The 23,150-nt window shown below is 36.0% G+C and overlaps 2 protein-coding genes across 2 annotated transcripts in view; one reads left to right on the top strand and one right to left on the bottom strand.

Annotated features, from left to right (window-relative positions):
• The window catches only part of LOC101888435 (protein timeless homolog), a 697,464-nt gene that overhangs the window by 321,772 nt on the left and 352,542 nt on the right, over window positions 1–23,150 (bottom strand). The gene's annotated exons all lie outside the window — the stretch shown is intronic.
• Window positions 1–23,150, top strand: part of LOC101895143 (serine-rich adhesin for platelets) — a 198,794-nt gene that overhangs the window by 142,461 nt on the left and 33,183 nt on the right. The window contains exon 4 of the mRNA XM_059128020.1: window positions 16,189–18,535. Coding sequence (XP_058984003.1) covers window positions 16,189–18,535 — 2,347 coding nt within the window. The remainder of the gene's footprint in view (window positions 1–16,188; window positions 18,536–23,150) is intronic.

Raw genomic sequence — 23,150 nt, 5'->3', positions numbered from 1 at the left:
CCTCTCTCTATTTCTTTCAACTCTTTTCATTGTCAGTCAACCCAGCTGATGTAAAGGGCAGAATAAATATATTCTAAAAATAAATGTTTACCTTTAGAGAAAACTAAACTTTATCCGTGACTAAATGCAACATTACACATTAAGGCAGACACACACACACACAGATACCTCCGCACACACCCACATTAACAGCCAACGCAAACAAACATTGGCCGTAATTGTGTTAATGTTTTGTCGGTTTGTTTGGTACTCCAAAAACAACCATCATTATATTTGTCTGAAGAGACCCACAAAAAAATTAAAGAAGCAACGATTGCATATTTATACCACACAGACACACACACACCAGCCGAAGAACAAATACACGGATTCTGGCCACAATAAGGAGCACACACAAGTGTATTTATAATTTGGGATAATTGGTATAAGGATAATAAAGATAAAGGCCTCAACAAAATGTTTTGTCTGGCTATGGACAATTGGCTTTTTGGTTGGTGGGCGGCGAATGTGTCTGTATGCGGAAGTGTTTAAGAGTCTGCTCTGCTCTTTGTATTTTGGATTAGCGTTGGTGTTGCTCTATCTTTAATAAATTTATGCAGACATTCAGACAAAAGTTCAACTTGCCTACTTCAGCATTGTTATAATGAAGCCCAATGAATTTACAAACAGTGTAGGCTATTTTAATAGGAATAGACCGGGGGCGAGGCAACAACTAGGATAATGTACAAAAAGACAATTATCACTGCTAGGCAATGCTACCATCGCTATTGATGAATAGTTTAAAGGGTTATCGGCATTGGTGCCAAATTTTAATTTTAATAGCGGAGGTTTGTAAACGATGTCGGATTTTAAGGATACTTTAAGGACTATATTACTTATTTGGGCACCATGTAAATGTTTTCGGAAACAGTAAAAAATAGATAATACAATTGTTTTGAAAGATCAAATCGGAGACTGTAGGAAGAATTTACAGAATGTTTATGAAATTAATATCGAAGAAATTCAACTCAATTTTAAGATGGAAAGATAAATTATTCTACAAAAATCTTTGACTGAAGATATGAAATCTCAAAAACAAGCTGCAAACAGATATGTAAGACGATTTCATGACGCTCTTTTAAAAAAAAATCCTTCAAACTATCTCACCACGAATCTAGCCTTGATGGTTTTTAGTATAATCATTTTTCACTACGGAATTTGACGACCAGTTCTTGTAACAGTGTTGTAAACCAAGTTTTTTACAAGGATTGTCAGAGCTTAAGAGCGAAAATTGGGAATTTTCTATAACTTTCTCTGATGGACTATCTGTAGAGGGTGAGATGAAAAAACTGTAACCAACTTCAGACTGCTGTCATTTCCAAGCCACTTGTCCGACAACTGTTATAATTATTCCAGTGACAGGTCATTATATTGTTTACAAGCGTACAAAAGCATTTTGGTGAGAATTTTCCAGATAAAAAGTTATTCGTGATGGAATTCAAGTGTGATAGTGTGATTTCTTTATATTTGGCTGGAAAACTACAAGTGGCTTTCGTTAGAGCACCCCGGCATTTAAATGTGAATAAATCTTTTGTGTCTCGTACCATTGCTCGTTACCGTGATACTGGTAGCCTAGCTCGATGTCAAGGAAGAAAACATCAACATCAGCAGAAATGGTTCGAAAAGTAAGGAAGCGACTTGATCGAAACCCGCGTCGCAGTGGCCAAAAAATGGCTCGTGAGGTTGAGCATATCGCAATATTCCATTCCGCAAATATTTGAAAAATGAGCTCGGGGTAAAGCCATTAAAATTCCAAGAAGTGCAAGAACTTATACCGCAACAGAAATAAATAGACTTAGAAGTGCAAAAGAGTTGCTTCGCTTGTCAGAAAGTGGTGAACTGTCAAATTTGATTTTCTCCGATGAGAAAACATTCATTGTCCAGCAGTTTGTAAACAAACAATTTACTTGCCAAAGAGGTCAGCTGGAAATGTGCACCTTCGGTTGGCCACCAGAACTCAAACGCCGGCCATGGTGATGGTGTGGACCGCCATAACAGCCGATGGTCGCTCTCCGTTCGTATATTATCGCGAAAATATTCTGGAGGGAGTATTAAAGCAAACATTTTGGCCGCAAACCTTGGACATTCCAACAGGACTCAGCACGCCAGAATGGTTACAAAATGAGGTTCCTCGCTTAATTTCCAGCGCACAATGACCCCAAATATCTACGGATACCAATGGGTTGGACTATTGTGTCAGGAGTATTTTGGAATGCCAGGTTGCCACTAAAAAATACAAAAGTTTCGATCACCTCAAGCAAGCGTTCGCTGGGAGTGGGCCAAAATACCGTAGCGCAATATTCGGGCAGCGTGTGACGGTTTCATTGACCGTTTGAAGGCCATAATTCGTGCCAAAGGTGACCAATTCGAACAAATCTATACTTATTCTAAAATTTTATGTTATTTCCGACATTTTTTGCTATCATTCAAAAAAATTAAAAAAAAAACTATGGCATTTGACTTCGTTGCAGTTTTTTCACCCTGTATATTGAAATGTTAATTTTTCTATTATATTTTATCAAAGAAACCTTAAGCATAGGTTTAGTATATTTCTAATAAAAACAGGAGACTTAAAAAAAAAATAATAATAATATTTTTGAACGATTTTTGATGCCTAAATTTTAAAACAAAACGAAAAAATAAGGACTAGCAGGGCTACAAATAATGGATATTAAGAACTGATATTTTTAATATTTTCAAGAACAGCTAGAAGCTAAATAATGTCCGTTTAGAAGGACTCTCAGCACTACATTCAAGTATAGAAAAACATTTTTTATATGATTTTTTCAACAATATTTTTCCAAGGACAACCGAAACTTCTATTAAGGATTTTAAAAGAAGAGTTGTTTGGGATTTGCATACAAAAAAAAACATTGATATTTTTAAATATTAAGGATGTTATGAAAAATCCAATTGGGGTCATATGCTTGTGAAAAGCTAAACAATTTGCAGACTACACGAACTTTTTAATCGAGAGATACAATAAAAAATTATTTTTAGTTAAGTATTGTGTCTTTCAAGAAATAATTGCTATAAGTCTCACTTTCCTTTCGGAGATAACATTAGGAAGAAACATTTTAAGTTCTTTCTTCACCACCCTTTAGAATTGATTGTGTTTTGGTCTATACTCATTATGAGTTTCTTCTGTTCTTTAGGTATTTTTTACATTTTGTTCCACCAATGTGCTTCGCTAAGTAATGTTTTTCTGCTTCGTTCGTACGCTCCCTCAAAGTATCACACTTTCCATATCCGGCCACTTCGTATGAATCTGCCACAACAAAAGCTTTCCACTGCCATTCTTTTGTTTTTTGTTGTTGCCATTGTATACAACTGTTAGCCTTTGGTGCTAAGCTTGTATTTATCGACAAATAACGTTTAGATTTAATACCAGTTGATGGTTTTTTGTTTTGTTCTTTTCATTTGGAGCTTCTTTGAGTGCTCGCTCCCCCCTCCAAAAAACGTATTTCTGCCCTTCTGAGCCTCATTAACACAATGAAATGAAAGCACCACAACAAAGTGTTGCTCGAGAGATGAAAGCAAAATACGAAGTGTGTGGTTATTTTTACACAAAAGCCCGTAATGAAAAACAACCAAAAAGGAGGCAAAAAAGAAAAAAAAAAAACGTGAAAAGCGGCAGGTGTTGAATACACAAAACGTAATGCGTTTTTAGTAGTGGTATTTAGAGAACAGCAACAACAACAAAAAACCAAAAAGAAAAAAAAACGAAAACACTTTTCTGTAGAGATTTTAGCAAACCATTAAAATAAAGCAAAGTCATAGAGTACCGCCATGGGGAGGGAGGGGAGGGGGAAAAATACCTTTTTTAAATATATTATGAATTGTTTGATGGATCGAATCTTTTTTCAGGGGGTGGAAACCTAAACGTGAATGTAAGCTTTGTTGGTATTTAATCGAAATGATAGTATTAGGTTTAATGGGGATTTGGAAGGAGAGTGGTAGCACGAAATCCAAACAATAATTAAGGCATAAAAGAATGTCTTTGGATACAGAATCCTGCAAAAAGTGTGAAAGGTCTTATGGCAGCAGAAAAAAATAAAAAAGGGGTCTTCTGAGTACAGAAAATCTTCAAAGCGCTTCTGTATTTAAATGAATTGTAAAAGACTTGGGTTATAAAACCACCTGTAAAAGTTAATCTGCATAGGATACCTCTTCTTTGGTGAATGAAAGACTTGCATAAAATCTTCCCTCCACAGAATTATTGTTAAGGGTTTTCTGTCTACACAATCTTCAGTCTAAACCAGTAAAGAAAGTCTAAAAGTCGGGCGGGGCCGACTTTATGATACCCTACACAAATTTGCTAATTAAGTAGAGCTCCGCATAACAATTAAAATTTTTTTATATGAGAATTCAATCATATACGCTATGATTATAATTATAATTTAAAGTTCAAAGGACTAACATGCCGAACCATTTGTATCTTTTAAATTCGGACTTGTATTGCCCATTTAGTGCACAATTAATTTGAAATCGGATAAAGATATATATGGTAGCTATATGCAAAACGGGACCGATCTCGATAAAATTTGACAAAGATATTTCTGAGCTGTATTTGATATATTTCCCTGAATATCGTTGTTACGAAGTGCATATTACGGCTGTGGGTAACAACTATAACGAATCGGACGAACAGTATATATGGGAGCTATAGCTATATCTGAACCGATCTTCACCAACTTTCACATACTAGCTTCTAGACTAAATTCGATCCTAAGTGCCAAATTCCATTCCATTTGGACAAATATTAGACGTTTGGTGCACAATATGAGGTAAATCGGACGAAGTTATATTTGGGAGCTATATCCAAATCTGAACCGATCTCGATAAAATTTGACACATGTATTTCTGGGCTGTATTTGATATATTTCCCCAATATTGTTGTTACAGAGTGCATATTACGGCTGCGGAGGACAAAAATAACAAATCGGATGAACAATATATATATATATATATATGGGAGCTATAGCTATATCTGAACCGATTTCGATCAAATTTGGCATACTTATTTTCAGGTCTCATTTAGATGCATGTGCAAAATTCCATACTATTCGGGCTGATATTACACGTTTGATACACAATAAAAGGCAAATCGGAGGAAGATATATATGGGAGCTATATCTAAATTTTGATCGATTATCTCCAATTTCAATAGGGTTCGTCCTTGGGCCAAACAAATGATTTGTGCAAAATTTCATCTGGATAGGGCAATAATTGCGAGCTGTACTTTGTTTACAAAAATACATGGACCGACGGACGGACGGACATGCATAAATCGACTCAGAATGTGATTCTATGCAGATCATCAAAAGGAACTATGGGTCTATCTCGTTTCCTTTTGCCTGTTACAAACAAATGCACAAAGACATAATAACCTGACCACCTTGTGGTGTAGGGGCTGTGTTAGGGGCTTCTGTCAATAATAATAACCTTGCAAAGGTCTTTCGTCTATAGAAGCTCTGTAAAAGTATTGTTTATCTATAGAACCTTTTAAAAGATCTTCTGTCTATAGAAGACCAGAACTGCTATTTGTCAAGGGAAGACTTTCCACAGAAGTCCTCTAATATGTCCTTTATCCACTGAGGACCTCTAAAGTGTCTTCTAAAAAGGGACGCCTTCAGATCTGATATGAAGAACATTTAGTCTTCAATAGAAGACCATGGAAGACCTGCATAAAATCTTCCTTCCACAGTAGCATTGTTAAGGGTCTCCTGCCTATACAATCTTCAGTCTAAAGAAGCTCTGTAAGGAGCTTCTATCAGGAAAAATAATCTTGCAAAGGTCTTTCCTCTATAAAAGCTCTGTAAAAGTTGTCTTATATATAGAAGGCCTTTAAACGACCATGGGTCTTTTAATATAAGACAATGGGACCTTCAATAGAAACCCTCGAGCTCTTTAACATAAAAACGTCAGGTTTACAATGAAAGACCGTTGGGTCAACAGAAAACCGTGAGGACTTCAAGACCGTGAGGTCCTCAATAGAAGATCGTGAGGTCTTTAATAGAAGTCAATGAGGTTGTCAATAGAAAAACATTGGATACGGCGAGGTTTTGAATAGAAATCTTCAATCTTCTTCAATAAAAAACTATGAGGTCTTCAATAGAAGATCTCATGGTATTCTTTTGAAAACTTCGACGTTTCCGTGGCCTTCAACGGATGACCATAAGGTCTCAAACAGATGACCATGATGTCTTTAAATTAACATAAACAGGTTTTCAATAGAAGACCATGGTGTTTTCAATAGAGAACCATGGGTTCTTCAATAAAAGACAATGATGTCTTCAATAGAAGACGGCGAGGGTTTCAATAGAAGACCGTGAGTTTTTCAATAGAGAACCATCTAGTATCCAATAGAAGACAAGGAGGTTTTCACTAGAAGACCATGGGGCCTTCAACAGAAGACAATGGGGTTCGCAATAGAAAACCGTGAGGTCTTCAATAGAAGACGGCGACGGTTTCAATAGAAGACTGGGATCCCTTCAATAGAAGACAACGAGATTTTCAATAGAAACCCATCTAATAGTCAAACCGTGAGAAGACCCTGGAGGATATCGTGTTCGTAGAAAAGCTCTTCTTCCTATTGAAGACCTCTGAAGAGCTCTTCACTTTATCTAAGACTTTCAAAAATTCTTCTAGTTACGGAATACATCCATAGATGATCTGCAAAAAGTTTTCTACCTTCAAAGCATCTTCTCCCCCTATTGGAGACTTGTCATAACCCATTCATTATTTCCTCCAAGTAATTGTGCAAAATAAAAAATTAACACAATTTTTCATGTCTCGTGTGTTTCAAATCCCCCTGCTATACGACTACGTACATGTTCACAGACATACACACACACACACACAAGCTCAAATCTTAACACCCAATCAAATAGATTCATGTAGCTAATTGCATAACTGTTCCATGTGACTTTGTATGCTGGGCGAAAATCTCATGTTTGTGGTCCAGTAAAACTATGCGGCAATCTTCTCTACTACAGATTTTAATTAGCCAAAAATTGTATATGATGGATACATGGAGGGTGGGGAGGGGAGGGGAGGGGAGGGGGAGAACATGCAAAAGCCCAGCGACTCTCTATCTGCCTCTACATATGTATGAATGAATGTGTTTCGTTTTAAAAACTATGCCAATCATTTGCCCAGAATATTGCAGAGAAACTAAAAACGAAACGACCATGTTCGTTTCATGCTACACCACCACCAAAACGACAACAACAACAACAATAACAATGTTTTTTTTCGAGAGGGGCGAAAGCACCAACATCAATGACACACAAATGCTCAACGGATGGACGGGCTGAGTACACACTTTGAAAGCCCGAAAAACCATGTAATGAATGTTGTAAATTAAACACCATGGAACAACGTTTGCAATTTACACATTCTGCGATGTTGGCCTGATAGACACAAAGACCAACAATAACAACAACAGCAGCAAAAAATCACAAGCGCAAAAAAGACTAACAGCAATTTGGCTTTAATACCCCAAAAAAAGAAGTAGGGTTGCTGAATGGCTGGAGTACGAAAAGGACTTGCTAGCCTGTTAGCTTGGACTTGACTAACAGTCTGAATGGTGGTCTGCCCGGATGTCTGCCTATCTTCAATTTAACAATTGCGTTTGTTGTTGCCTTGTAGTCCAACCAAATGCACACAAAACATTGTTAGTGAAATGGACTGTAAAGCTTGGCCATTCTTTGTCCAGCTTTGCAGTAGCGCAATCAGTGTTGGGCTATATTTCGTTTAATACTCTCCGCCAACATACAATCCAACAATAGGCCACTAGAAAGGATTCCATGTTCTGGTGCGTAAGGGGAGAGCTTGGGGGGGGGGGGGGTTGGAAAGGACAAACAAAAACAATGCTACCACTGATTAATTTGAATATGAAAGCATTCAGTGTAACCAAAATGTAATCCAAATAACTACAGGGTAATTGAAAAAATCCGACACGCAACATCACTCCACAACAAGTATTTCATACAAGCCCCCACGTACACATACAACTTTATGCAAGGGAAAGGAAATAATCAATTCATTTATAAATCACAATCAACGAAGGCAAGTAGAGGGTCAGATCGATATGTTAATTATGTACACATATTGTATATGTATGTGTGCCCGAATGAAATGGACAAGGGTGCAGAATGTATCTATGGCATATCGGCACTTGACATGATTTTCTTAAGGACATTGTAAATCATAAAAGCTTTTATTAATTAATTGTAATTTATTTAAATTAACATGGGTCATCGGTAATAAAGCTGTATAATTACATGGTAAGAATATAAAAGCTGGGATTATGAAGTGTCATTCAGCAACAAACAATAGAAGACCATGGCGATTTTAAAAAAGACAGTGAGCTCTTCGATAGAAGACCCTGAAAATCACAAAGGCATGACAGTGGAAGAAAGAAAAACCACGAGTTTCTAATGGAATATAATGAAGTCTGCAATAGAAGACCAATAAAAGTCGGTAAGGTCTTCAATAGAGAACCATTAGGTGTTCAAAAGATATACCTATTCAATATAAGACGAAATTTGACAGGCAAATAGAAAAAACCATATCATCTCACTAGAAGACCATAAGATCTTCAATCGAAGACCAGGAGGTCCTCAATAGGCGACCATTTAACATGCCAACAAAAAAAGGTTAAGAAATCTTCCATAGAAGGCCATATGGTCTTCATAGAAGGCTGTGATATATTTACTAGAAGACCATAAGTTTTTCAATAGAATGCCATTGGGTCTTCATTAGAAGACCATGAGTGCTTGTATATAAGATACTGAGGTTTTCAACAGAATTGAACGAAGTCTTCAACAGAAAAGCACGAGGTTGCTTCAATATATGAGCCCGACGAGGTCTTCAATAGAAGAGCACGAGGTCGCTTCAATAGAAGAGCATGAGGTTGCTTCAATAGAAGAGCACGTGGTTGCTACAATAAAAAAGCACAAGGTTGCTTCAATAGAAGAGTACGACGAGGTCGTCAATAGAAGAACACAACGAGTTATTCAATAGAAGAGCACGAGGTCTTCAATAAAATAGCACGACGAGGTCTTCAATAGAAGAGTACGAGGAGGTATTCAATAGAAGAGCACGGCGAGGTCTTCAACAGAAGAGCACGACGAGGTCTTCAATAGAAGAGCACGACGAGGTCTTCAATAGAAGAGCACGACGAGGTCTTCAATAGAAGAGCACGACGAGGTCTTCAATAGAAGAGCACGACGAGGTCTTCAATAGAAGAGCACGACGAGGTCTTCAATAGAAGAGCACGAGGTCTTCAACAGAGAAGCACGACGAGGTCTTCAACAGAAGAGCACGACGAGGTCTTCAACAGAAGAGCACGACGAGGTCTTCAACAGAAGAGCACGACGAGGTCTTCAATAGAAGAGCACGACGAGGTCTTCAATAGAAGAGCACGGCGAGGTCTTCAATAGAAGAGCACGGCGAGGTCTTCAATAGAAGAGCACGGCGAGGTCTTCAACAGAAGAGCACGGCGAGATATTCAATAGAAGAGAGCGACGAGATTTTCAATAGAAGAGCACGACGAGGTCTCCAACAGAAGAGCATGACGAGGTCTTCAATAGAAGAGCACGACGAGGTCTTCAATAGAAGAGCACGGCGAGGTCTTCAATAGAAGAGCACGGCTAGGTCTTCAATAGAAGAGCACGACGAGGTTTTCAATAGAAGAGCACGACAAGGTCTTCAACAGAAGAGCACGACGAGGTCTTCAACAGAAGAGCACGAGGTCTTCAACAGAGAAGCACGACGAGGTCTTCAACAGAGAAGCACGACGAGGTCTTCAACAGAAGAATATGAGGTATTCAACAGAAGAGCACGAGGTCTTCAACAGAAGAGCACGACGAGGTCTGCAGCAGCACGACGAGGCCTTTTAGAACAGGTCTTCAATAGAAGAGCACGGGGTTGCTTTAATAGATGAGAACGAGGTCTTCGATATAAGAGCACAAGGTCATCATCATAAGAGCACCAGGACTTCAATAGAAAACCAGGTCAAGAAAAAAAAAACAAGTACGGGAACAAATGCAAATCAATGCGAATAATCCGTTATAAAGTGGACCGAGCCATGCCCAACTGCTGATAACGGCGTTTTTGGGACGTTCTTGGGGACCTCTCAACACTGGCTCGTACGGCAGCGATATTCTCGGCCGATCGCCTTGGTCGACTTTTATATGGCCTCTTCGAATTAGAAAGAGCCTTACCAGTCGAAAATTTTTCGTATAAACGCTTAATGGTGTTCTTCGCACTTCTCACATTTTTTTTCACAATTGACTTCTTCCGTTGAATGTAAATTTCAGAGCGCTCGCGTGGCGTGTATTGGTTCATGGTAAAAATCTGCTTGGACTGACGCTTCAAATGCGGTACGTCATTAAGCGATGTGACATCTCTGTCAAAAGTTATGGCGTTGCCAGATGGGTCCGTCGAATATGGGCAACCCTGTATATGGGAGCTATATCTGAACCGATTTTCATTAAATTTAAAGTACTTATTTCTATACTAAAATTGGTCGGAAATGCCAAAATTCACACCATTCACACTGATATTAGACATTTGGTGCACAAGAAGCCCAAAATATGGGAGCTATAGATATATAGGCTGAATTCGGTAGGAAATGTCAAAACTCACTCCATTTTGACTGATATTAACCATTTGGGCCACTATAAACCGGAAATCGGTCGTAGATATATATGGGAGCTATATCTAAATTTGGACCGATTTTCACCAATTTCAAAGAGGTTCGTCCTTGAGCATTAAAAATGTTATTTAGAAAATTTCATCTCCATCGAATAATACATGAGACCTGCATTTTGTTTACACAAGTACATGGACAGACGGATGGACGGACGTGCATAAATCGAATCAAATTGTGATTCTATGCTGATCACCAAAAGGAACTATGGGTCTAGCTCGTTTCCTTCTCCATGTTACAAACAAAGGCATAATACCTTTAGGGTATAAAAAGAAATCATGTTGTCCTCAATAGAAGACCATGAGCACCTCAGTAGGTAACCAAGTGGTTTTCTACAGTATCTTCCATTTTTTATGATGTTAGGGATGTTGATCGGTTTATTAGTTTGGACTATGGCATTGTGGTTCCTTTTCTAACAAAACCCCAACATCTCTAAAATTTGTGTAAAATACAATCCACATTATTTCAATTAAATCCACATAATTCTTAAGAACTAATTCAGCTGCTGCAATAAATTCAATTCAATTTTATATTTATTGTTAGTGTATATTTTATATGAGTGTGTATGTACAAGAGGAGTCACACAGACATGTTAATGGCTGTCTGTTATTTTGGTCTCCTCCTTTGGCGTACATTACCAAAAAGTAAACAATAAAACACAAATATAACAACGCTCGAAAACCCAACAAATACAAAAAACATGACTAAAATACAGACATACAAACATACATAAATATAAATGGGCCACAAAACCAAAGAAAAAAGCGTGTGTGTGTGTGTGTTTGTGGGTGTGCTTGGGTGCGTACATATGGCTTGTGGGCAGATGGGCTTGGGGGATGGGGAGGTGGAGGAAAGAACAAATCTTAAGATGGTAATAGGCAAATACTATAAACAATGTAAACATGCCGCAGACGGAGCCTGCCGCAACAGCAGTAAAAGAAGAAACAGACAAAGAAGAAAAAATCAAGTAAACAACAAAACCAAACAAGGAAAAATATTATCCAGAAATCCCCCAAAGCAACACAACAAACACTCTACAACATTTCCACAAACACTTGACAATAAGGACGGAGCCGGAGAGACCTAAGCACGAACAGACACGAAGATGAACATTTTGAAGAAGTCTTGAAAACAAACTCTGGATGAGTATGACGGCGGCAGCGAATCGGTTGAGGTTTAATTAAATTAATGATAAATTTTGTTTTATTATTTTGGTCGATCGTTCCATTGGAGGAAGATAAATTTAAGGATGTCGCGGAATAACTAGGTTTACAGGATTTTATTAAAGCGAGAATGTTGGGAAATTGTTTGGGGGCGGAGAATATTGTGGGTGTGTTGTTTCGATGCCGTATTTAGGGATGTCGCTTTAAATTTCATTTTGGCATATTTTGAGAATAAAAACTTAAATGGCTTGATTTGAAAATAAGTCAAAGGAAAGACAAAAAAAAAAAAACAGACTTATAAATGATTTATATGTGAAACATGCCCTTATAATCCGAGGCTAAAAAAATTGATATTGATAAAAATCAACGATTATAGATCCTGGAAAAATTCATTTAAAAAATCCACGACTATAGCGTCTAAAAAATTTCCTAAAAGAAAAATCCACGAGTATAGCTTCTAAAAATTATTTAAAAAAAATCCACCTTTCTTAGTGTAAGAAATAGTTTTAATCTACGATTTTAGCTGCCTCATGCAAAGTTTAAATCCACTATTGTTGCTCGAAAAATCCTCTGAAAAACAAATTTTTAAAAAATCTTTGATTATAGATGTGATTGTCTTTAAAAAAGTTGCTTTAAAATCCTCAAAAAAAAAAAAAAAACAAAAAAAAACAATAATTATGTAAAAAATCACGATTATAGACTCTAAAAAATTTATTTCAAAAATCCACGTTTATAGCCTCTGAAAAATGTGTTAAAAAATCCGCAATATGAGTTTGTAAAACCATTATTTAAAAAAAAAAATATTTAAAAAATCCACGATTAGAGTCTCAAAAAAATATTTAAAAAATCCACGATTAGAGTCTCAAAAAAATATTTAAAAAATCCACGATTAGAGTCTCACAAAAATATTTAAAAAATCCACGATTAGAGTCTCAAAAAAATATTTAAAAAATCCACGATTAGAGTCTCAAAAAAATATTTAAAAAATCCACGATTAGAGTCTCAAAAAAATATTTAAAAAATCCACGATTAGAGTCTCAAAAAAATATTTAAAAAATCCACGATTAGAGTCTCACAAAAATATTTAAAAAATCCACGATTAGAGTCTCAAAAAAATATTTAAAAAATCCACGATTAGAGTCTCAAAAAAATATTTAAAAAATCCACGATTAGAGTCTCAAAAAAATATTTAAAAAATCCACGATTAGAGTCTCAAAAAAATATTTAAAAAATCCACGATTAGAGTCTCAAAAAAATATTTAAAAAATCCACGATTAGAGTCTCAAAAAAATATTTAAAAAATCCACGATTAGAGTCTCAAAAAAATATTTAAAAAATCCACGATTAGAGTCTCAAAAAAAAAAAAATATTTAAAAAATCCACTATTAGAGTCTCATAAAAAAAATATATATAAAAAATCCACGATTAGAGTCTCAAAAAAAATATTTAAAAAATCCATGATTAGAGTCTCAAAAAAAATATTTCAAAAATCCACGATTAAAGTCTCAAAAAAAAAAAAAAAAATTAAAAAATCCACGATTATAGCCTCTAAAAATGTTTTAAAAACCAGTAAGGAAAAGTCAAAAGTCGGGCGGGCCGACTATATGATACCCTACAACGCTATGCATATTTAGTAGAGCTCCCGTAACAAAAGAATTTATTTCAAGTAGATCATACCAACTATCAACATTTGACTTTAGAACAGTTATAGTTGGTTTCAGAGGGAACTAATATATAGGAGGCACATCCAATACTGAATCGATTTTGACTAAATTTTACGGAGACATTTTGATATTTTATACTAAATAACATTGCTATAGAGTACATGATATCACTTGGAGGAGGTTTAATTAAAAAAATATATAGAGGGAGCAGAGTTGCACAAAATGGAAACGTACGTCCCGAAATTGACTCCATTTGGGCTGATATCAGAAATTATTTTCACAATAAACCTGAAATCGCATTAAGGATATATATGTGAGATATATCCAAATCATTGCCGTTCTCGATAAAATTTGGCAAAGGTATTTCCGAGCTCTATAAGATATCTGCTACGAAATATTATTGTTGTGAAATCCATATTACGGATGTAAGGGACTTAAACACCAAAACAGATGAAAAATTTATATGAGAGCTCTAGCTATATCTGAATAGATTTTCTGTGAATTTAATGTACTTGCTTCTAGTCCGAATTCGGCCGGATATGCCAAAATTGACTGATATTGGCCCTTTGGTGCACAATTAACCCGAAATCGGTTAATGATATTTATATGGGAGCTATATCCAAACCAAATTGACAAAATTTGATACACTTATTTTGGAGCTGTAAATTACGCTTGTGAGGGACTATAAACCCCAAACCGAATAAAACACATACATGGGAGCTATATCCTAATCTGAAGCAATCTCGAGGTATTTTTGAGCAGAATCTGCTATCCGGTACCAAATATTATTCTTCTCCAAATTTGATTTACTTGCTTCTAGACTGAATTCGGTGGGATGTACCAAAATACAGGTCATTTGGTCTTATATTAACCATTATGTGCGCAATTTACCCGAAATCGGTTGAAAATATATGGGAGCTATATCTAAATCTGATCCGATTATCACTAATTTCAAAAAGGTTCGTCCTTGGGTCAAACAAACATTGTTTACAAAATTTCATCTCAATCGGATAATAAATGCGACCTGCATTTTGTTCACAAGAATAAATGGACGGACGGACAGGCGGACGGACTTACATGTATACATAGAATCAAAAAGTATTTCTATGAAGAACCTCAAACGTAACTATGGGTCTATCTCGCTTCTTTCTCCCTGTTACAAAAAAATGCATAAATTATGGTAAGGGTATTACCACTATGTGGTGTAGGGTATAAAAACAACGATTATAGCTTCCGAAAATGTGATTTATGTAAAAACTCCTCAAATATAGCCTCTTAAAAAATATTTAAAAATCCACGACAACACCTCTGATAGCCTCTAAAAAATATGCTGAAAAATCAACAATTATAGCCTCTAAAAAATTATTAAAAAATTCAAGATTATAGCTATTATATTTCTTGAACAGATTTATTTAAAAAATCCATGATTATAGATCTGATAGTTCTTGAAGAAATATATTTAAAAATCCACGGTTGTAGACCCGATAGTCCTTGAAAAGGCATTTTTTAAAAAATTCATTGTTGTACTACTGATAGTCCTTGTAAAAATGTTTTTAAAAATCCACCAGTAAATCCATGTTAGTCCTTTAAATATATTTTTAAACATTAATAATAACAAATCCCCGATTTTTACTCTCATAGTCCTGTAAAAATATCCATAAATTAACTCCTTCGGTGGCCCTTCAAACATTAAAAAAAAATAAAAAACATGTGATAGATCTTCATCTGAGTCCTTAAAAATTTAGGATTATTGGCCTGACAATTATTAAAAATTTCAGAACATTCAAGATTTTTTACATCGTGACAGAGGCGACTTTTAAAGGACATTTATGAAAGCAATGAAAGTCCTTAAAAACCCATAAATATTTCTCTGATAGTCCTTAAAAATTTATTTTAGTTAACTAGCATTTTTGAAGGATTATTAGAGCAATAATAGTCCCTATAAAACTTAGAAATCCATTACTTTTTAAGATCTCTAAAACCTGAAAAAAAACTGTATGACTTTTGAAGGACTATTCGAGCAATTTTAATGTCAAAAGGGAACTGAATTTGAAGGACAATTAGAGCACAAATTGGTTAAAAAATTACTGGCTTTTTAAGGACTATCGTAGCAATAATAGTCTTTTAAAATTTTCGAAATTTAAGGGCAAATATGATCAAATCAAAGACTATCAGAGCAATAACTTTTCTTCAATGTCTAATAATAGTCCCAAAAACCCATGACATTTGAAGAACTTTCGGAGTATAGTCCTTGAAAAATTCATTACGTTTAAGGCAATAACAGTTTTAAAAAACTCGGCATTTGATTACTATCCTATTTAAATAAGACCTTACTTGTTACGAAAATACCTTCTTTGAGAGTCCTTTAAAAATATTCCAGAAAATATCTACAATTTCGGAATTTTAGAAAAAAAAGACAGTTCTTAAAAAAAAAAACAAAAATTGGTTTCATAAAAAAAATCCATGAAAGCGTATTTCGATGCTATCATTAATGCAATCCTAACATAGAAATCTGAAACGGATCGGGGTATAACATATTTGCACTACATTCTTTTGATTATAATATTAATTATATGTTTTTTTCCTACAAATTTCATTTTAGGTCATTAATTGCGGCGATTTGGATAGCTATCCGCTGCTGCAATATTTGGACTTATCACACAGCCATATTGAACAAATCGAGGACGATGCTTTGGGTCGCTTGGAAATATTGGAAATTTTAATGTTGGACCACAATAATTTGAAGAAAATACCCCAGAGTTTGCCGGTGTCATTGGAACATTTGTTTTTGCAATACAATAATATTATGGACATCCAGTCACAATCCTTCCAGGGTCTGACAAGTTTGAAGACCCTTGATTTGTCGAACAACAAGTTGTTGTATTTGCCGGACATAACCTTGCCGAAGCTGCAAACTCTTAATTTACAATCGTCGGAGATACGTGGTATTAGCCAGGGTATAATTCATACCCTGCCAAGACTTAATGAGTTGCTGTTGGAAGATAACCCAATTAAATGTTCAGATCTGTTGGGTATAGCCGAATGGGCCAGCACCTGTCGTTTGAGGACAAATAAAGAGGAAGAGGTGATGGAAGACTCCGAAAATGATGAAGACTCCGAGGGAGGTAATGAACGTGGCAGGAATTTAAAAGACAACTTTATGAAAATGTACAATTTCTATGAGAAATTTGGTGGGGAACAATGTCCAAGAAATTCAAGTCTAAATAAATTTATACCCCAACCCAAGTGTGCCATTGACAAGAAAATAAACCAATCCAACTTGCAGTTGTCGCTGCCAAAGAAAATTACACTTGAACGTTCTCTTGAAGTTGAAAACTTTAATTTGAACTCCATCATGGATGAAGCCATACCACTGCCCTCCAAAAAGGCCGGGCAGCAGGCCATAGCTTCTAATAAGATCCTAGCTGCAAGTGCGGGTGAGGTCGATGTAAAAGCAATTACAACAAATGAAATGCCAGTCCCAATAACACTGGAAATGAAAAAGAATGGAAAAGAAGAAGAAGAAAATGAAATGCCAAGAACAACAACAACAGCAGCTGGGACACCAACTACATTGCAGTCAACATTAGCATCTGTGGATAAGCCGCAAGAACATTCCAACTCGGCAAATGCGAGCAAAGAATTCAGCGAGATGGCAAAGGCCTTAATCGCCACAAATGCAGCTGGAGAAAATGCAACGGGCCAAGACAGAGAAGAACAAACAATTGAGGACCAAAGAAATTCCAATGGTGAAATGAATTCAAGTACAACTGAAACTATGAGAGAATTTTCATCACAGCAGCAACAAAAACAACAACAACAACACAATATTGTGGGAGCTACACAAACATTACAGGCAACTTTACTACCAACTGCCAATCTGCCGGAAATATTAAAGGAAAATATGAAAGAAAAACCGGGCAAAGAAACTGCACAAGGAAATTTAGCATTGGCGGCAGACAGAATGACAGACGAAATTCTGAGAGCAACAACACCAACAAATCTACCAAAAACAACTTCCGCAATGGCAATAAATTTAACAAAATCGCAGGCCATCACTGGTGGTATGGCAGATACCAGCAAAGAAAATGGGGAGAGGGAAATGACATCGACAACGACAACAACAACACAGCCATCCACTCCCCCAATGTCTCCACTTTCCACAACAACACTGGCCACCAGGCTTGCGAATGTCAAACTTAATAAAGAACAACAAGAAATTAAAACAGAGATTGGCTTAACAAAAAAGATTAAATCTTTGGAAAGCAGCACAACACAAGAACCAGCAGTAGCAACGACGAGAACAACAACAACAACATCAACCACAACAACACCAACAACAATAAAAGGCTTATCTCCACCCAAAATGACATTAACAAGTTCTGCTACTACGCAAACGGACATTTATGCAAATATTAACACCCAAAGTAATGAACAGAGGAGGATCGATGTAACGACCAGCAGCAGTGTGGCAGAAAATACAGCCGAAGCAAAACAACAGCTAAAAGAGGATAGTATTACAACAACTGCTCAACAACTCAGCTCTAAACCGCTTTTAACAATGGCTAAAGATAAGGATTTAGCATCAAACAATACCATTATCACTGCAGCAGCAGCAGCAGCTACCCACAGCAATAACAATTTTTCAAACAACAACAATGACATGGACACTGATGCTCAAGATGACAACAATAAAATGTCCAGCGCACTAGAAATTACGACAACAATTACACCGAGGAACAATGTCCAACAATCTACAGCAACATCGCAACAGCATCACTCTTGGTCGTCCACAATAACCTCACCAACCCCCACCTCCAACATTGTGTATCAAACTATCACAACTGAGGTAGAAAATTCATCAATGACAGTGACAGCATCTCCATCGGCCGTACCATCATTAGATGGAAATGATGTCAATGATAAATGCCTGCAATCGAATGCGAATGGTAAGTTTTAAACGACTACATGAAAAACAAGGACTAACAACAAGCCTATATTATCATCTATTGTCCGACAAACGAACAAGTGATTGGGGCCAATTATACAACCGAGCCAAGAAAAGTGTACTAATTGGGGCAGAATTTGGTCCGAAAGACTGAAGTAGCTGTCGGTGACGAAAAATCATTTTTTACGATTTTAATTTCATTAGTTTTTATACCATCCATTAAATGGTGGGTAAATTAAGGTTGTAAAAAAAACATGTAAAAAACAGATAAGGCTGGCTTTTAATACCTTCCACCATTTGAAGGAACTTGAAAAATTTCAATAAAACTCCGAAAACCACCACTTAAATAAAAATCCTTATATGTGGACTATACGAAGACGTGGACCTGCATACGAAATTTTAGTCATAAGCTGTAGTACATATTACGAACTTTAAATATGAAATTTGTTACGACCACGGTGAATAATGTCGCGAAAATCATGAATATACCGAATATCAAGAGGTACCGTCATATGGGGGCTATACAAAGACGTGGGCCTGCATACGAAATTTTTTGCCATAGGTTGTAGTACCATAGTAATATTTACCAATACGAAATTTAAAAAGATTCCGGTGAATAATGTTGCTGAAATCATCAAAAAATACCGAATATCGTGAGGAACCGTTATATGGGGGCTATACCAAGACGTGGTCCTGCACAGACAATTTTCTGTCATAGGCTGTAGTATCCATTACGAACTTAATTTGAAACAATTCCAATGAATAATGTCGATAAAATCATCAAAATACCGAACATCGTGAGGTACCATAATATAGGAGCTTTACGAAGACGTGGACCTGCATACGAAATTTTTTCCCATAGGTTGTAGTACCCATTGAGATCCACCAATACGAAATTTGAAAGGATTCCGGTGAATAATGCGTCTGAAATCACCAAAACACCGAACATCGGGAGGTACCTTTATATGGGAGCTTTACGAAGACGTAGTCCTGCATACAGACATTTTTGTTATTCAAACACGAAATTCGAAATAATTCCGGTAAATAATGTCGCTAAAATCATGAAAATATCGAATAATGGGTGGTGGCGGGTACCGTTATAATGGGGCCTATATGAAGACGACCTTCAAATATGAAATAATTCCGGTAAACAATGTCGTTAAAATCATGAAATTATCGAATATAGGGAGGTATCGTTATATGAGGCTATACGAACACGTTGACTGACATGGCTCATTTACGAACTTAACCTGCCTAATGGTAAACTATGCATGTATGCAAGATTTTAGACTTCTACCTCAATTCGTTCGTGATTACAACAGTCGGACAGACAGAGCCTTACCAGTCGGATTAGAAAGAGCCTTACCAGTCGACAATTTTTCGTATAAACGCTTAATGGTGTTCTTAGAAGGCGCACTTCTCAGGTTTTTTTTTTTTCACTATTGACTTCTTCTGTTGAATGTAAATTTCAACTATTTCAGAGCGCTCGTGTGGCGTGTATTGGTTCATGGTAAAAATCTGCTTGGACTGACGCTTCAAACGCGGTATGTCATTAAGCGATGTGACATCTCTATCAAAAGTTATGGCGTTGCCAGATGGGTCCGTCGAATATGGGCAACCCTGTATTTTGTAGGGTCTTTTATGAATATTTCGAGGAGTTACAAACGGAATGACAAAGCTAATATAACCTCCATAGAATGGTGGAGGGTATAAAAAACATTTTACACTCAAAAGATTCTAAGGCGATCCATTTGCCTGTCTGTGAAAATTAGTCTAGGTTCCCAAAGGAATTAAGTAGGTGGAGAGAATTTCAATCATATGTATTTCAGGTCCGTAGAATTTATGGAAATTCAAGTTTTAAGGTTAGGAAAAATACTTCAATGATTTTAAACTTTTAGAATGTTAACATTTGGTACTACGTGAACGGAAAGAGCTAAAAATTTTTTTGAAATTCGGTACGAGAATCATGTTTGGAAAAATAGTAGTTTTATGTATGAAGATGGTTTTGGAAATGTGTACTAAATGTGCGAACTATATACTATATACTTGTAATATAATTGGTTCAATTTAGAATTGGTAGAATAGATAATACTTGAAATCTGAAAATTTGGTACTAGGGTCACTATTCGAGTGTAGGTGGTTTCGGAAATGTGTACTATAATTGTACGAAAAGTACTAAGTGGTACTCCTCAAATTTGACATTGAAGTCTCTGTTGAAATCTGAAATTGAGATATGGAGGTGGTTTTAGAAATGTGTATTATAATTGTACGAAAAGCACTAACTGGTACTAAACTTGGTATTTGGTTAAGAAATAGAGGTGAAATCCTGAAATTTTGATTTTGAGGTTGAGAGAAGAGGGCTGATTTTTAATATGCGTAATATAATTGTACTTAATTGGTACTAAATTTTTATAATGGGGTGAAGGGATAAGGCTGGAGTCATCAACTTTGCCAAACTGCCCAAATCGAATATAGCCTTTGCTTACTTGGTTTTCCTTACATTCGTGGACAAGCTTTGATGTTTGTTTGAAGTACACTGCCAAGAAAATGGAAATCTTAAAAGGGACTGGAACTGACTTCACTATTCTCTTCTACCTGTACATTTTTCAGGAACACTATTTTTAAAATTTCTTTAGACGTTTATTGTGAAGTGGTAGTTACCTTAAAATGTGACAGTTTTCGGTCTGCCTTCTCGCATTCTGAGACGTACAGCACTGCATGCTACAATTAGTCTAATACCTTATTTAAAAAAATATCCTTATGAATAGACATTTAATAGGACTAAGCTAAACAGCTGACCTTGGAAATATCCGCTTTAATCTCAGAGAATGCAATATGTTACAATTAAAACTGGTATAAGAAACTTACCTGCCGTAGTCAAGCACAAACATGAAATGAAAAATAAGAAACAAAATTATAAAAATGACATTTGACATAAAGCAAAAAAATTGTATAATTCATAGAAACTTCGATATATTTAACATTTTTCGTAAAAAAGTAAATATTAAAAAACAAGTAAAAAAGCTGTAAGTTCGGCCGGGCCCAACTTTAAATACCCTCCATCATTTGGAACGAATTCGGCAATTTTCAAAAAAAAAAAAAAAAAAAAAAATCCGTTTAAAGTTCTGTTAAAATCTTAAAAACACCAAAACTTAACCGTTTTATTAGGGTTTATACGGCTACGTGGACCTGCATAGGCAACGTCCGTCATAAACCATTACAATACTCAAATGCGAAACTTAAAAAATGGGTGGATAATGTAGCTAAAATATTAAAAATACCGAATATAGGGAAGTACCATTATATGGGGGCTATACCAAAACGTGGACCTGCACAGACAATTTTCTGCCATTACGAACTACAAATACCAAATTTGAAACAATTCAGGTGAATAATGTAGCTAAAATCATAAATATAGGGAGGTACTATTATATGAGGGCTATACCAAAATGTGGACCTGCACAGACAATTTTCTGCCTTAGCCTTCAGTTTCCATTACGAAGTTGAAATACCACATTTGAAACAATTCCGATAAATAATATCGCTAAAATCATCAAAATATTGAATATCGGGAGGTACCATTATAGGGGGCTATACGAATACGTGGACCTGCACAGATAATTTTATGTCATAGGCTGTAGTATCCATTACGAAGTTCAAATACCAAATTTGAAACAATTCCGATGAATAATGTCGCTAAAATCAACAAAGTACCGAATATCGGGAGGTATCGTTATATGGGGGCTATACGAAGACGTGGACCCGCACAGACAATTTTCTGTCTTTGGCTGTAGTATCCATTACGAACTTCAAAACCCAAATTTGAAACAATTCCGGTGAATAATGTCGCTAAAATCAACAAAGTACCGAATGTAGGGAGGTACCGTTATATGCGGGCGCTACCAAAACCAATACCAATACCAAAAGTCCTGCAGACATAATATACATTTGAGTAAAATTTTATTAATCTACTTCATTTCGTTCGGAAGCTAGAATGATTTCCACAGATGGATAGACGAAAAGACAGACGGACATTGCTAAATCGACATAGCATTTTATGCTGATCAAGAATATATACACTTTTAAGGTATAAAAAGGTCTTACAAACGAAATGACAAACTTAATATACCCTCAATACTATGGTAGAGGGTATAAAAACATGGGGTGTATGACAAACAAATTACAAATTTTATAAACCCTCCTTTCCAAGGTGGAGGGTATAAAAATAGGCTACCTTTTTTAGTCTTCATATTCAGACAATGGCTTGAACAGGCGAAGACCCGCTTGAAACGTTCTGCTCATGGACTAAACTTATTGCCCTCGTTATGTCATGAAAATCGCTTCATGTACTTACTTTTTTAGAATTATGGGTTTAATGTGGGCAACACTTTCTTTTTTTTTTTGAAAAACAAAATGTTCTCTTTCTCCCAATAAAACTAACCTCATTTCCATAAAATGACAACCATAAGAAAATTACTACCTTTTTGTTTAATAAATTTATTGAAATTACTACTACATATATAGACACTGCTATCACCAAAACTATGCCATACATTTTCAGGCATTGAGGTCGCCGCCATTAGCTATGATGTGCTTCGATTTGATTACGGCCATCT

Source organism: Musca domestica, unplaced genomic scaffold (assembly GCF_030504385.1).
Source record: "Musca domestica strain aabys unplaced genomic scaffold, Musca_domestica.polishedcontigs.V.1.1 49, whole genome shotgun sequence".
NCBI lineage: Eukaryota > Metazoa > Arthropoda > Insecta > Diptera > Muscidae > Musca > Musca domestica.
Note: the sequence above shows the minus strand (reverse complement) of the source record. Positions and strands in the feature narration are given on the sequence as shown.